At 36.9% G+C, this 17,043-nt stretch overlaps 2 protein-coding genes across 3 annotated transcripts; one reads left to right on the top strand and one right to left on the bottom strand.

The window, feature by feature from the left end:
- Positions 1–8,498: 8,498 nt before the first annotated feature.
- On the bottom strand, positions 8,499–13,943 carry LOC115233765 (116 kDa U5 small nuclear ribonucleoprotein component). 2 transcript variants are annotated; one of them, XM_029804335.1, is made up of 8 exons: positions 13,910–13,943; positions 13,262–13,546; positions 12,792–13,063; positions 12,014–12,705; positions 11,702–11,931; positions 10,853–11,571; positions 9,890–10,170; positions 8,499–9,612 (listed from the first exon to the last, which is right to left on the bottom strand). In XM_029804335.1, exons 2-8 carry the CDS (start codon positions 13,505–13,507, stop codon positions 9,107–9,109), a joined length of 2,946 nt encoding a protein of 981 aa, XP_029660195.1. In that variant the 5' UTR covers positions 13,508–13,546; positions 13,910–13,943; the 3' UTR covers positions 8,499–9,106. The 2 variants fall into 2 exon arrangements, with proteins under 2 accessions (XP_029660195.1, XP_029660194.1); XM_029804334.1 differs by having other exon boundaries at positions 13,797–13,919.
- Positions 13,944–14,396: 453 nt separating this feature from the next.
- Positions 14,397–16,779, top strand: LOC115233764 (ras-related protein M-Ras-like). The gene is made up of 4 exons (XM_029804333.1): positions 14,397–14,559; positions 14,865–15,188; positions 15,391–15,707; positions 15,820–16,779. Exons 2-4 carry the CDS (start codon positions 14,999–15,001, stop codon positions 15,907–15,909), a joined length of 597 nt encoding a protein of 198 aa, XP_029660193.1. The 5' UTR covers positions 14,397–14,559; positions 14,865–14,998; the 3' UTR covers positions 15,910–16,779.
- Positions 16,780–17,043: the final 264 nt, after the last annotated feature.

Below are 17,043 nucleotides of genomic sequence, written 5' to 3'. Positions count from 1 at the left end.
GCTTTTTTCTAATCCAATATTATATACTTATTATTTCCATTTAATGATATTACTTCTATTAGATATTGTTTAATCAATCCAGGATCCCCTTAAGGATATTAATAGAAAAGGGATTTTGGGCATGTAGCCACACTAAGATATATGAAATAAATTATTAGAGAGAAATTTTTTTTCTCGTTGATTTTTCATCATGTGTTTGATTTATTTTGTCTTAAAAAAGGTAATCTTGCTCTATAAATATATTAACGATTCTTAAAATATTTAATATATTTAGGGATTTTCCAAAATTTATGTCATACTTTTAATTAAGGATATTATATATTTGTTTATCATTTGTTTACAGTTATATTATATTATAAGTAAACAATAAATACTAACCGTCAGATTTTAACGTCATAAAATCGATATATATGCAATAGCTTAGTTAATAAATTATTACAAAATTAGATTAACCATACATACATATTTAAATGTGTTAATTATTATTATTAATAAATTTGTAATCTTCTAATAGAAAGTTTATATTTTAAAAGTGTTCTCTTAAAATAATAGCTATTTTGTACTTATGTACACATATCAATCTATGTTATAATTAAAGGTTTTTTAATAAGTGGGTTTAACACATTTATAAATTTATCAGTACAATAAAAGCACACATATATATATATGATACATTTTTTTCTCTTTTCAATTAATAAAAAGTAATATGATAACAAGTTATATTTATTAAAGTAAACAACCTTTTTTAAAAAAATATATATAACAAACAAGGTTAACGTTTCAAGCAACTTCAAAGATCCGTAAATCATCGTGATTCATCTTCGTGAGTAATCACGTGTATGACGTTCGATTACTTTTACTCGGCGAGAACCTTGCTAATCAGCGCGTTGGCGAATTAATTTCTGGCGTGTGTAATCAATCTGGCGTGTTTTAAGATAATATTACTCGCGTGACTGGCGTTAAAGTAGGGGACTGATAGGAACAGTAATTTCATATACTATATATATATTGCGTTTGATACGGCGGCGCTGACCTTTCCGCCAGCGGAAAAATAGGAACCTTCACTGTGTGTGTGTGTGTATGTGTGTGCGGAGGGAGGAGGACGAGGAGGAGGAATCACGTCGACCTGTGAAACGGTACGATGTATCTTACGCGTATGCATGCCCAGAAATGGCTCTACGATTTGCGAACGTATAATTCAGCTTCTCTTTGCACATTACGCTTGACCCTCCATCGGTCGCACATGCATCTGAGAGGTATATAGCTGTACTTTGTTTTAACTAAATGTTTTTTTATATAACTCAGAGAGTAGTACCAACTACAGAGTTAAATTAATCTCTTTAAAGATAAAATTTATTTTTGAAATTTATGTAATTAGGAAAATTAATTAATTTTCTTATCTCTTTTTGTCAAATTTATAATAAATCTGATTAATATAAAATGTTACTAGACAATATATATTTGAAAGAAAAATCTCTCAAATTTTATTTTATTTTTTATAAGCGAGGGATGTAAATATAAAAATTCTCTTTTTCTTAAGTAAAAGATAAAAGTAAAAATTATTTACTTTTGATCCAAAAATTCTTGATCCGAAAAATTGTGTTGGTTATAGAGGATTTTTCAAAGATATCAACACAATAATCAATCCTGTAATAACTATCAATAATTTAAAGTACCTCTATAGAAAATTAAAACTTGATTCGATTATCCATTCGATATTCGAGAAATATAATTTTCCTTATACTTTACCTCATGCATTATCTCTAAGTGCACGAATGGCTGATTCTCTTCTCTCGAACATCGCGATCGACGAAGGATTAAAATCGCTCGAATTGAATCCTTGTGTCATTTTCTGAATTTCGATCGAGCTAGTCTGCGTTGGCGTCGTCATCCTCAGGTCGTAGCGTCGTTCTCGCGATGGCGTCCTCCCTCGATTCGCCGCCACTATCGATCGCGGTGGCGGCGGTGGCGGTGGCGGCGGCGGCGACGGCGACGGCGGTAGCGGCGGTAGCGGCAGCAGCAACGATGGTCGCAATCGCGGCCGCGGCGAGGAGACGGCAACGCCGCTTCGTCCGTCGGTGTGCAAGGCCCCGAGGCGGCGGCGGTGGCGGTGGCGGCGGCGGCGACGGCGACGGTGGCGGTGGCGGTAGCGGCAGCAGCAACGATGGTCGCAATCGCGGCCGCGGCGAGGAGACGGCAACGCCGCTTCGTCCGTCGGTGTGCAACGGCGCCCTGGCCCCGAGGCGTCCGATAGCGCTCGTCACACGTAATCGTCGCTCCTCGTCGGCGTCGTTGTCGCTCCTCTTGACGTTCGTGGCGGGCGCGGGGGCGTATCGTCGTCGAGCCTACTCCGACGACTCCGGACAGGTAGACGAAGGCGCGACGATAACGGCCACGTAGCATCACGTTTCCGCGTTGGCCGTCATGGCTAACGACGCGATCGCCGTGTGTACGTGCGTACGAATCGTCGTCGTCGACATCGTCATCCGCGTCGACTGTCACCGCGCGTTTTCCTCTCGCTCCCGATCACCGTCGCGACCACGCCAGCCCCCACGTTCCTTGTCGCTAGTCAGTCAGTCGCTGTCCTCGTCCTCTAGTCACCCACCGTCGATCGACCGGCGCGAGTCGAATCGAAGGGCGCGCGCGCGTACTCTCTCCGTGTTTCCCCTCTCGAGTTTCCCACCCCGCCTGCCTCCCCCCTCGCCCTCTCCTTCCTCTCCTCACCACCTTCCTACGCGCGCGACTTTCGCGAGACCGTCGCGCCACGATATAACGTTTTTGTCGTTGCTCCGACCGACTCGCTGCTCGTAGAGCGCGAATAGTACGTACGCGAGATGATGATTATCTTGAAAGAAAGAGGGAGAGAGAGAGAGGGGGGGAGAGAGAGAATAAAAGAAAGAGAGAGAGAGCGATCGCGCAAGTGTGGCGGTTGCGCCGAACGGCGGGTGATAGTCTTGTCTCGATGTGCGTTTTGATATCCACGCGATTAAGAGAACGACGACACGGTACGGAAAGAGAAGGCGCCTCGTATCGACCCCGCCTAAACCCCGCCTCGTTGCGACGGAATCGCACGAGCGACGCCGAGCGTCGACGGGCGCCGGCGAACGGCTCCTCTCCGATGATTCTATAGCGTCTTCTCGCTCCCATCTCATTCGTGCATCTTCGTCGTTATCTGCCTTTCTCTCTCTCTTTCTCTCTCTCTCTCTCTTTCTCCCTTCTATCTTTCGTCTATTCCCCGCAGACGGAGGTCGCCGTTCTGCGCCTATGTTCCTGTTCTACGTACAGATCGCCCGTTATGTTTTCCGCGCCTTGTCCATCGATCGAGCGATCTATCTCTTTAGGAAATGATCTTTCTGGTTCTTTAGGCACATCGTAAACGGCATAAAGAGATGCACGCGTTCATGATCTCCTTTAATATTCCAAAATCGATAACGCGCTCTCCTTTGCTAATCTTAAGTCATCGACGATGCAAAAGCAATAGTCGCAATTCAGAGATCGTGTTTTTAAATTTATAAATACACACATTGAAAGATAAAAACGGGATTTTGAATAGAGAGATTAGAGTATTTGTTTGCTTTAACTTTAAACATTAGTTTCTTAAATGTTATCAAGCTTCTCTGAAAAGCTGTAAATGATAAGAATATAACTGAATTATTCTTGCCATTTTGTGATATTTAATGACAATGATTACGGGAAAAAAAAACTTATAAAATATAGGACAAATACTTTTTTTATAGTAAAAGCAAGATATTACGTCACATGGATATAAAAGGATATACTTTTGTTTCCTGTTTTTGCCTCAAAATAAAGACGTTTACTTTCACTTTATGACGTCTGCAATGTATATAAAATACTTGTACATCATAATATATATTGTATATCTCTTTTTATAATTTTTTATGCATTTACATTTTATTATGATTTTATGACATTATATCTTGTTTATTTAAACAAAGTATGAACATTTAATAACATATACTAATGCAAAAGTTTAATGTAATTTAGCTCGATGAAAATAAAGTTTTTACGTTGCAAAATTCTAACAAAAAAATCCCTACATCATATGATATATTACAACGATGTAAAGTGGTCAATGTAAAGCGGTCAATTGCAAAGTATAAAGTATATCGGTATAATAATTTATAGAAACTCGATCGCGTTGCATGCAAACAAATGTAGGACGGATGTCCATAGCTAGTTATTTACTCGAGGTTTGACAGAACTTGCTATATCTACAGCGATATAAGTACTATCTATATTGTGTGTTAGCGATACTTTTGTTATCGGTATCTTTTACAAGTTGACTTCGTAAAATGGGATAGCAGGTCATGTTTGTTATATCTCCCTTCGACATGTGCCCGTCGACAATTTTCCGTTCGGTATTTCCAAGATATATATTTCGCCATTCGTACGACGATTCTTTGTTCGATATTTTACCTAATCGAACCTAGATCTTTAATACATCTTCTACATAATCTCACTCCTATCACGTTTCTATAACTTTTTATGGTTTGATAGATTAGAATTAGATTATACGTCAGATATCGCATCTCGTTAGATTTGACGATTTAATAAGTTTACCAAACGAGAAAATGTCGGACAAAAAACCGTCGTAGACGATAAAATATCTTTGGACAATGAAATTTTCGAATGGAAAAAATGACGGCGAACGAGTATTGAATGGATTAAGTTTTAATCGAAAATAATTTTGCGCGCCTGTTGTATTTTTTCCGGAAAAATGGCAGATAGTAAAGTGTCTTCGTAAAATGGCAATTATTTGAAGAAATACTCTGGGATATCTCGAAAAAGACATCCTTAATATGCATATCTTAAATTGCTGTAAAATATCGATCACTGGAGCAGCGAGTAACGTATCTTTCGGATAATCAAAAGATACGTCAAATTATAATTATTATTAATTTATTATTGTTTTTTCAGTCACTTTTTTAGTTTTTTAATCATCATGTAAAATAAATTGGAAACGGTACAGTAAACAATACAATAATCAAGAATTGTATATTTTGCAGTCATTGTATGAGAGAAAGGGGGGGGGGGAAGAGGGAAGGAGAAAGAGAGAGAGAGTGAGAGATCGGTTGTTAAGCGACAATAAAAAATATAAGATTTGTTAAAGAGGCCATTGTATATAAAAAATCGTAAGCGATAAAAGAATCAACTCATCACAGTAAAATGTTTTCGAGAATGATAGCTTAAGTCGAAGGGAATGCTTGACTGTGATTGATCGATTTGCCTAAGTTTCACTCTGCTGACTTGTTTCTTTGTACATTACAGCTTTTATGTAAATTGCTAACGATTTTCACAACAATCGAAAACGAGAGATGATATGCGTATTCGAATAAAGAACTCATTACCGAATCTCGAGGATATATGGAAAATAACGAGATATCCACGTGAACGATAAGCGCCCATTTGTAGATTATATGTATACAATGTGTTGCATCATGCGTATATCATACATAAATAAATTATAGTTATATGATAATTTTCGTGTCTCAATAAAGCGAAATATATCCCAGTATAAAAGTTTGTTTTTTCTTAAACTGTAATACATGTTACATTTCCTACTTGAAACGAAATACTTCGAGAGACATCGAGTAGACAAAGAAAGAAGAAGGTCGAAAGAAAGAGCAGATTGCTAAAAAAACAATGCGTATGTCTCAATTACTCGAATCCTCCTTCACTTCCCGTCCTACCATTATTTCAGAGTTACACTGTACGTCGCCCTATGGGCAAAAAGCCATAAAACACGCTGGAAGCCGTTTTCACCGTTCGGTGAAACCGCGCGAGAGGGATGCGGGCGATAGTGTGCGTAAAAAGGCTACGAGAAGAATCGTGATAGGAAGGGGTGACGAGATGGAAGGAAGGGGATGCCGGGATAGTCGTTGATCGATCGGTCGCGATAGCGTCGTCGTGTCGGAGGCCGCTAAACTGGTTGCCGCGCGCGCGCGCGCGCGTCGCGTCCATCGGGCGGACACGATTCTGACCTATGGGCGAACAGAAGGGGCGTGGTCGACGCTGTCAAAATGGCGCCAGAGCCCGTCCATCGGGCCCGCCCGTTCGGAGGCGCGCAGCTGCGACTCCGCCCGCCGCGTGCGCGAACGACGCGACGACGCAACGCGTCTCCGCGTCGCGCAAGCAGCATCTCGCGTCCGTCGGTACGTGTCTCCGAAACGGTCTTGCACATTCTTTTTAATAGCGTTAACTTCTTCAAGGATATCGACATTTAGTTTTAATATATAAAATTATTTCAGAGTAATTAATCTTAACACACAGTAGCCATATGGGTGTTTTTTTTTCCATTATTTTCTTCAGAGATTTCAAACGTTCTTCAATTTTTTCTGTTTTCTTTAATAATTATAAATATATTTTGAATGAATATAATCGAAAAAAAGAAATAAATAATTATTTCCGACTTCAATAAATTTGTCCCTGAAGAGGTTAAAGCGCATATCAGACTACGCATTAAAAATTGAGATTGAAGATTGATCAATCAGAGGAATGAAATTTTAGTTAATTTGTGTTGTTTTCATTCTAATCTAATCTAATTTTTAATCTTTTCAATATGCATAATCCGATACTGGGGCTAACACCGTACACATGAAAATCTCATACCTGTTTGGAGATTGAAGTTGGAGATCGCGTACTGACAATGAGGATGACACTTTCCTTTCATTTTTTTCTAATTCTAATCGTTGGTATTTTCAATGCGTGATCGCGATGCCGTTTCGATTTTCCGATGCAAAATCTGATATGCAGCTATCTCTTGCGACACCCTTTAATTATGCGAAAGCTGTTGATGCGACAATTTTGAAATTACACATGGCGGCCGTTTTTGCGGTGAAACCCATAGAATACATAATAAATATAGAACGCGCGTATATTCCCTCTATCCGCGTGTTCGAAAAGGAGTACATTTTTTATTTTTTTTTTTTTACATCTCATACAATCGAAAACGAAGGCTGTTGAAGCCACCTTTCTCTCTCTAACAAGTTGGACGCAGTACTTGATCGGAGTCTATATTTATTCCACGTCTATGGATGGAGTCTTTTCGATTCATTTTATTCGAGCCAACATGAACGGCGAATTTGTCCTCGATATTCACTTATCTATGCTACATAACTGGTCCGTTTGATTGAATATATTAATCTCAGATTGAAGTAACTAGAAAAAAAGAAAGGGGAAAATGAGAAGGCGGGGAATGGGGGTTCAGATACCGTTTTCATGGAGAAGACGTCTTAATTTCAAACGCACATTTATAATAATATATAATAATATAAAATGAGATATTTAAAAATTATATATATACATTCTAATCCCGTAATATATCGTATTAATGACACACACACATGTTTATAAATATTATACTCGCTAAACAAAAATAATGATTTAAATAAACTATATTGTTCTTGGTATGAGAATATTATATACAGGGTGTCTCAGAATTACCGCACCACCTGCTAATGATAAATTTTTGAGATTATTTAGAGACGATATTTCCTCAACGAAAATGTCGAGAGAGGTCATTATTTTTTGCAAGTTTCCAATTTTTTTGAACGATAAGGAACGGGTATCCGCGCGTTTTCATGGAGAAGACGTCTTAATTTCAAACGCACATTTATAATAATATATAATAATATAAAATGAGATATTTAAAAATTATATATATACATTCTAATCCCGTAATATATCGTATTAATGACACACACACATGTTTATAAATATTATACTCGCTAAACAAAAATAATGATTTAAATAAACTATATTGTTCTTGGTATGAGAATATTATATACAGGGTGTCTCAGAATTACCGCACCACCTGCTAATGATAAATTTTTGAGATTATTTAGAGACGATATTTCCTCAACGAAAATGTCGAGAGAGGTCATTATTTTTTGCAAGTTTCCAATTTTTTCCATCATATATCTTTGTAACTAAGCTTTAAATTAAAATTCTCTCTTTATTAAAGTAAACTTTATCTGAAATTAACTAAAGAAGTAGTTTTAACTCTCTATAAAGTTTAGTTTGCAAAAAACCCTTCTTTTTGAATCACTTATAACACGGAAATTATTGATGCCTCGATATTTTCGCTGAGGAAAAATCGTCTCCAAATGATCTCAAGAATCTGTCATTAGCAGGTGGTACGATAATTCTGGAACACTCTGTATATCAATTGATCTCTTTGCATTTTAATTAAATTATAATTTAAAATTTTTAAAAATATACGCTTTATGAGATTGAATTTAATTGCAAATTTAAAATAACTTATATATATTATTAAAACTTACAGAGAAAAAAGTATTAGAGTATATAGATAATATTTTTTAATTGCAATCTATTACTATTCTCTTAACATATTGATTGCAGCTTCTCCTTTTACTATTTTCGTAATATTTTATAATATCTCTAAAACCACATGAAATATTAATATTACAGCATTCTCATTAATAGGAAGGTATCCGATCGATCGTTTTCTATTGTAATGAAACTGCAGGTTGATTTATTTTCCGGAAAAAATATCATATAAATCATCGAATATAAATCATCGGAATAAGACCAAAAAAGATAAAATAAATATATCAATAGTATATATGTACGATCACTATATCTAATTATATAATTATATTTCGTTATTACCAAATTTATTTATTTTTCAGGACCTATGTGTTGTACAATAGAAAAAGATTTATTTCCTATTTTATATACACTTATTATTATTACATGGAAAGTATTCATCTATTTCATCGATGGATAAAATAATATAGACATATTACATATCGGGATATTACATGTCAATTCTATTACAATCGTAATTAAAATATAATCTAATAAAATCTTTAAGAACGAGTTTCTAAAGTTTTGATTTCTGAAAACAATTGACGAGTATCTTTCACTCTAGGGTTATCCTTGAAGAATTATATCTGCAATAAGTCTTTTAGATTCGTTAGAGAAATATCTCGATAGAAAGAAGAATACAGAATTAATCATGCGCAGTTTAAGAAATCGTACAGGATGCATGTTTCTCTTTATATGAAAATTTAATGCTTGGCAATATATTACATCACAATTCGTGTGGTATATATTTATTAAATTAAAGGGGATAATTCAACAGTACATCCTGCCGAGCCAACTCCAGCAACATAGGATCGTCGAAGAACTTGTTGATGGAAACATCTTCGGACAGACCCTTGCGTCTTCGCGTCTTCAGCATGAACTCTCTAGCCAGATGGGTAGCCGGTTGCGGCTCCAGCGGTCTGATAGTTATGCTTTTGTCCAGAGGATCACCGGGAACGATTTGCCAATGGTGAAAGACGGAAAGGCAAAACGCTTGACCTTGGGTATGCGTCCGTAAATCCGTCTCAAAACCAAAACTGTCGATGGCTGGTATGAAGGCTTTGATCGTGTACAACGGACTACCCGGCACCGGGGCGTCTTGCGTTACGTGACCTCGCCGCTTGGCCAGGACTGTGTAAACAGCGGACACGCAGTCCGCGGGAGCTTGCACTTCGACGAACAGGTAAGGTTCCATTAAACGCGGTGTCGCCATCAGAAAAGCGGAATATGCGACGCGTCGAGCGGTAGGAATGATTTGACCACCTGAGGACACGGAATCAAGATACACGCACATTCTAAAAATTATTCTTCTTTCCTTTACAAATTTTTCATCTATGCAGTAGAATTAACTTTTTTTGGTTGTATGCAAATAGTTGGAAATCTTTATAATGAAATTAAGGATTACGTGTATTACAAATAAATCCTTTTTGTTGAAGCGAGAAATTTTTAAAATATTTTCTATATTCCAAGTTTTAAACAAAATGTGTTTATGGATATTATTTAAATCTTTATCAGTTTCCTACGATGCTAATTAAATTACCTCCTCGATGCAGTGGCTCCTGTGCGATGACAGCATCAAGGATCTTGAATTTGACATTTCGGATCGGCTCTTCGCACAATGGTCCTTCGCGAGTTCCCCACTGAAAGCCCTGAATGATAGCATCGCGTGCACTGTTTAATAGTGTTTTATCTACTTCGGAAGGTAAAGTATCGTCCACTAGGATATTAGGCCCAGTAGAGTCAGGACCAAATGCCCATATGCTACGCGCTGCCAATAAATCCCAATCGTATTTTGTTTGAAAAAATTCTCCTAGTCTCTTTCTGGAAGAGAAAATTAGAATTAAATTAAAAACAAATCATACGAATCATATTAGTCAATTTAAAAATAAATAATAATATAAAATTTTTCAATATACTGGATGTGTATATATTATTGACGATATAATATATTTCAAAATTGGAGAGTGAGAATAATGGAACATGTGACATGTTATTCCTTGTAAAATTTGTAATCAATATGTATGTAAAAATGTGCAGCGAGATCTTTTTAATAACTTTTCGACTTTCAATACTCGATTATAATAACTTCTAGTAGTTCCCAAATTAAAATTTCAAATAAAATCTTTGTGACAAATTCAGAACGGAAGAAGGGGGTATCTCGGCAAAGAGTAATAAAGAAATAAAGTGGAGCGGGAGGGGGAGGAGAAAGGAAGGGGGAAGACAGGGAAAAAAGGGGCATTCCTTGCTTCTGACTTATGAAATCCGGTTTCAAATAAAATCTTTGTGACAAATTCAGAAAAATATATATATAATACTCTATTATTTAATTCATAGAAAATTCATCACTTATAATTCGAAAAAATTATAGATTCAATGTTTTCGCTAATAAAAATATAGATTCAAGAAATTTCAGAAAATAGAAATCTCATTCTTTTTCATCAATTCTCAAACAATGTACAATAGAAAAATAGCAAGCATATATGAATGTTATACTGTTACTTACTTGTTCCACGTGATACGGACATGTTCGGCCTCTATATCCTCGGCAAGACCTCTCTCCAGTGGTTCCGCTATCATTGTCAATTTATTCCGTTTATTCGGCGTTTCAGCGAAACATTTGAGGGAACTGGTTTCCACTACTGTTTCCGCGAAAGCGACCACCGGATCGGCCACTTTTATATCAATCTCAGAATACATGCGACGGAGATCGTGCATCGCGCAGTCGAGGTAGAGTTCGCCAGTTCCCAGGACAACGTGCTCGCCGCTTTCCTCCACGCGCGTGCCCAACAGCGGATAGCTCTTGTTTACTTTTCGTAAACCATCTAACATCTTGGGCAATTCGGACGGATTGACCGGCTCGACAGCGATCTTGATGACACTCTGCGTGTTGAATTTGAGTGGCCGAAAGATGTGCAAGTCTTCTGAACTATTGAGATCCGTAATGGTACTAGTTTTCACAATCGGCCGATCGATACCTTCGATGAGAACCCAATTGCCTGCGGGCACCCGAGTCAGTTCGATCGAGTAACGCGCTTCGCTGATCCATAATCTACCCACTGTGAGAACGCGTGAATCCTCCTCATCCGTGCGTGAATATGCTTCGCCTAATACTCGAACGCGTTGTCCCGCTTCCAGTGTGCCGGACATTACTCTGCCAAGCACTACAAACAGGGTGCAATCCTCGGTTGGATACATCTTTGTGCTGTGAATCATTAATCTTCCCTAGAAAAACATTTGTCTATTCATATACTTGTTGATGCTATTAATATATATTATAATTCTTATTAAAATCTGATATTAAGATCTAATCGAATTAAATCGCAATAATTGAGATTCAAATTAAAATACTGACATCTGGATCACAATTAACCATATCCTGCGCGAGCGGCGAGTCAATCGGACCAGTATAGACATGTTGTACTTTATTAGGTGCGTGCGCTTGCGGACTAGGTACGTGAGCGACACACATATCGACTAATCCGCACATATCTCCTAAGAAGCGCGTACAGACAAGTCTTAGCAGCGGTCGTATATTCATCTTCATTTCTTCGGATGTCAATCGTATGCCGAGTTCGTCCAAAACTGCACGCGTAAAACATATATGTAATTGTTTTTCGAAATCTTTTCAAGTTATAATAAGAGAGAAAGAGGAAATAAAATTTACCATTTGGTAACGTCGTGTCGACATCGCCGACGACTTGCGCAAATATCTTATAAAGAGGCTCCAAGATGAACTCGATGAAGCTTCGCTGCGCTGTATTATGCGGAGGTTTCTTGGTGAATTTCCGCGTTTTAGGATTAAAATAAATATCACCCCAGAGTCGCTTGGCGAACTCGTTGGGGTTGAGTCCGGGATAATTCCTGGCATAGAGCGCGGCGAACGATTTCAGAGTGAAGCATACACTGTATTCGGAACTGGCAAAGCACACGTTTCCGACAGCAGGCGAAACGAAAGCGGGATTCTCGACATCCGAAGAGTATAATGCTATCAATCCGTTGATCTCCTCGATAATGTGACGCAGTTTGTAATAGGCATCCAATGGCGGCAGTTTCAACTCTAATACCAAACGATCTATCTTGTTTATGCAGACTGTCAGAGCGAGCTTCTCTTGAAGCGCGTGCTTCAGTAGACGTTCGGTGTTTAGCATCACACCTTCCGCCGCATCGACGATCAGTACAGCGCCGTCTGACAAACGGATCGCAGCTGTCGCCTCGTCGGAAAAATTCACGTGGCCTGGTGTATCAAATACGTTCAAGAGATAGGACTTGGATTTGACATCTTGTAGCAGAAGAGTAACGGGAGTTGCTTTCGTAGAAACACCTCTCTGTTGCTCGGTGAACAATGTATCCGTATACCTATTAATATACATATAAACTAGGTTTTATTTTCGTGTGATTAGTTCAATATAAATAAAAGCTACGTTATACACCTTCATACATACCTCAATGGTTTCTCGTCGGTTATACTGTGTATATAAGGATGCGTTTGTTGCACCAAACAATCAACCAAGGTAGTTTTGCCATGATGAAGATGTCCTAGCAAAACTATATTTCTAATTAGATGCGGAGCATCCATTATATCTGCTAAGAATTCAATACTATATGTCGTTTCAGGCAACTGTTGCTGCTTTATTTGAAACTTTGGTTTTCTAGTAGGTGCTATCAGTGGTTTATCTAGTGGCTGAGCATCTTCTTCTTGCACAAGTGTTTCTACCTAAAAGTATTTATAGAAAAAAAGTACATAAGATATATATATATAGGTAACACCTGCTTGAAGGTACATTGAAGATTGAACATACATCTAATTTTTTATTGATAAATCATAAGGATATTTATATTCCAATTGAATATATATAAAAGAACTGTAAGAACAATAAATAGCTTTCAATTGTAAATTAATATGCTTTATTACCTCAGGACCGTACACCTCTAATGCACTTGGATAATATCGTTTATCTTCGTGTAATACAACTGCCATAGAAGATCCTTGCTCCACTTGTTCACGTGACTCATCCTTGTCTTCCTCCATTTCCTCATCGGACCGTTCTCTGTCGTCGGCGTCATCACCAACATTGCCATATTCATTTTCATCCTCGCTCTCTGATGCCAGATCAGGACCAATATAGTTTCCAAATTCATCATACAAATCAGCATCCATTTTGATATTTCTATTAATTCAGCCTCTTCCTCTCGGTATCTAGTTTAAAAATTTGGAAATTATTTTTGTTATTTCAACTTTTATAAACACATTCGTGTTATACATTTCTTTATATAATCACTTTTATAATCACTGCGATAAGAAAATAAGATAAATAAAAATTGATATTATTATTTAACTATTATCAACTTTTAGCACATTTTTCACACGATGTAAACAACTTGACGATTAGGAGCAAATCGTATGTTAATAGTAATATAAATTAAAATTTTAAGATGTATATACGTACATTTGTTCGCTCTGCTTTCGATTATTATTATTTTATTACAGTTTTAAATATTAATATATATATAAAATAATGAACCAATGCATTAATTCAAGGTGTTTGTCAACATAACCTACAAAATAACTGTGCAACCGGCAGCGAATATACGTCCTCTGAAGTTAGTGGCAATATACTAATATACTAGCATATTACCAATCTATAGATAACCGAGAAGGTTGGTATCGCTTATTTGATCGCAACCATAAATATAAAAAACGGAAGAGAAGGCTGTTAATACGATTCGCGCATGCGCGACATAACAATGGCATTCAGTTTTGGCGAAATCTTGTAGAAATAACTACGTAAATAAATAATAATAATTTGTGCATATTATTTTTTTATTTTATGTTTTTAATTAATTTTCCAAAAATTTCTAAATAACTTTTAAAAATGATTAAACTGGGGCCATAGAAGACCTCACTTCATAAGATTTAATTACTTCATTTTTATACCACTTCAACACGCATGCGCGAAAAAGGGAGCCCATCTAATAACACTAATGTCTATGGTCTTAGCGTACTTGCAAATGATACTCGAGCGCGGCGCGCACGCGCTCTGTTGTATGCGTGTATGCGTGAAAGTGCGTATGTGTGTTCGTATTAGTTCGCTTTCGCCGTATATCGCGCAAAACATTTTACGCATACACGCGCGGATATATTTGCACACGGTACATATCTGCGAACTGACAGCTGCCAGCACGAGAAGCAGAAGTGGCAGATCATGTAAGGTGAGCGATATCTTGTTACGGGATTCAATTCTTTATTGCCCCAAATATACAATGATATCCCGTCTCTTGTTGCGCGCGAATCGTAAACCGTAAAGCTGCAAAGCGTCTCTTGACGAAAAGATCGAAGAAGATCCAAGAACAAGTTTACTTTCGCATTGTTGCACGCGGAATTGACACACCCGCTAATGTCGACGATGCCACGGTTTCGCTTGTTTATTTGTAAACGATAAAAAAAAATTCCGACTCATTTTTGTCGTTGGACATCCGTGCGAGACATTCTAAAACTCTATTGTTGATTGTCGCAGAATCTTTCGAGCTGACGAAACAATTTACCATCCCACGAGCGGTTGCACTGCCAAAAAGATACGTTAGAAGAGTTGGCAGAATAGGCAGACGCAGGAACAGTAGCGGGCGAAGGAGTGGACGATCCAGAGGCGGAATGACACGTCCTCCTAATAATGACAACCTTATGACCTTTAAGCTGGTCGTTGTTGGAGATGGAGGGGTCGGCAAGAGTGCCCTTACGATACAGTTTTTTCAGAAACTGTTTGTCGCAGATTATGATCCAACTATTGAAGATAGTTATATTCAACACACGGAGATAGATGGCCAATGGTGTATCCTGGATGGTAAAGTTTTTACCTTCTTTTTTTCTACATAAATATCTTGTATATCTAAATACTTTATTATCGATGCACCATATTGATTTGTATTATTTTCCGTTAACAAAGATTCAATAATTAAGAAATTGATGATAGTGAGAGATTATTAGAAGTTATAGAACATTAAAAGTGACTTCTCTAATGAATCCCTGTGTTTGTGTTCTTATAGTGTTGGATACAGCTGGTCAAGAAGAATTTAGTGCTATGCGTGAACAATACATGCGTAAAGGTGATGGATTTCTTTTGGTATATTCCGTGACCGATAAACAATCTTATCAAAACATTGTCAATTTTCATACTCAAATTCTACGAGTGAAAGACAGAGATATTTATCCTATGCTATTGGTGGCCAATAAAGTTGATCTAGTGCATTTGAGAAAAGTCACAGAGGAACAGGGAAGAGAATTGGCTCATCGTTTGGGCATACCTTATATTGAAACTTCTGCCAAAGATCCACCTTTAAATGTAGATGCTGCATTTCACGAGGTAAAAACTGATAGATGAAAATATTATAGTATTTAATTAACAAATATAACATTTATATTATTTAAATTAATAGAGCAGATTGATATAAGGACTTATGATGTTTGTGTTCAAGGTTGTTCGTATTATCAAAAATCAACCACCAGCCGAATTGGAAAAAAATCAAAGAAAACGGCGGCGTTCGAGGAAATGTAATATTTTATAAGTTACAAAGACAGAGTATATGTACACACAATTGTGTAAGAACTAAGGACCATGGTGCTGCATCATAATCGTGCAACGCCTTTATTCCCGAGAGAGTACGTCCTTGAGTTTAGGAGATTCATCAAAAAGAACGATTCTTCTGTTCCTCAGTATAAGGTATCTATGACTTCTTACCTTCTGCTCCTCCTGTCATAGCATTAATAACTGCTATGAAGTATCTTTTGCTTTGTACTCTGTGGATGTTACATCTGTCGAGAATAAGTATCACAGAGAGCGTGCCAATGCGAAACGAGAAAACTCTGACACCTGTATCGCGAAAATTAAATTAGAATTTTCGAATCTATAGTTCAGGATTAATCCATTATATCTGTCGCAAAAAAAAGAGAGTGTTGGAGATATTGACTGTTCATCCTCAACATGATAAATCAAGACCATGTCTCTATTTGTGCGTACACATCAATTTTCTACCATCGAAAAAAAAAATGGAATTGAGCGTTTTTTATTGCACAATGCATAATATTAGAGGAGTTTTTTACTCTTCTCCATGTAAGAGAGATCTTTGTCATAAAATGACTATAATGGTTTCGTATATCGACTCACCGTATATCGAGCTCACTTTTCAGATAGTTATTATAGCTTTAAGCATATTTATTTCATTATGATATCGTTTTTCTTTTCTCTTATAGTCGAAATATTCTCTTCACAAATTTTATCACATTTTCTAAAATTAAGCACATTAAATGTGTGTCCTTTTGTGACTTGAACCCTTCCATTTTTCTATACTAGAAATATATTTATGAGAATTGATTACATTAATTGTTTGCATAACTAATAAAAAATAAAACAGTATTACACATTATTTTATTTTGTACTCATAAAATAAAAAAATAAAAAATTACAACAAAAAATTTAATACCAATGCGCGCGATTATTAGATAATTTTTCAAATATGATAGAGAATCGATTAAAATTATAAAATATCTATTATCTAGACAAACAGTTTTATTAGTGATTGTTATATTATTCAGTTATTCACACACATACACACACATATACACATTGTTAATCGTTTCACAATTATATAAAAACATCGCCTGATTTAATTCCTATGTTAACAAAGATTCTCGCTTTATTG

This window comes from Formica exsecta, unplaced genomic scaffold, assembly GCF_003651465.1.
Source record: "Formica exsecta isolate Colony F162 unplaced genomic scaffold, ASM365146v1 scaffold191, whole genome shotgun sequence".
Lineage (NCBI taxonomy): Eukaryota > Metazoa > Arthropoda > Insecta > Hymenoptera > Formicidae > Formica > Formica exsecta.
The sequence above is the reverse complement of the archived record's forward strand: the minus strand, read 5'-3'. Positions and strand labels throughout refer to the sequence as shown.

Bases quoted from the DNA above. Each gene is read 5' to 3' on its own strand.
- LOC115233765 (XM_029804335.1), bottom strand. From the start codon at position 13,507: ATGGATGCTGATTTGTATGATGAATTTGGAAACTATATTGGTCCTGAT. The intron at 12,706-12,791 runs GTATGTATGAAG...GTATATTAATAG, and splicing joins ACCGACGAGAAACCATTGAG to GTATACGGATACATTGTTCA. The intron at 10,171-10,852 runs GTAAGTAACAGT...TTTCTCTTCCAG, and splicing joins GTCCGTATCACGTGGAACAA to AAAGAGACTAGGAGAATTTT.
- LOC115233764 (XM_029804333.1), top strand. From the start codon at position 14,999: ATGACACGTCCTCCTAATAATGACAACCTTATGACCTTTAAGCTGGTC. The intron at 15,189-15,390 runs GTAAAGTTTTTA...GTGTTCTTATAG, and splicing joins CCAATGGTGTATCCTGGATG to TGTTGGATACAGCTGGTCAA. The intron at 15,708-15,819 runs GTAAAAACTGAT...TTTGTGTTCAAG, and splicing joins TAGATGCTGCATTTCACGAG to GTTGTTCGTATTATCAAAAA.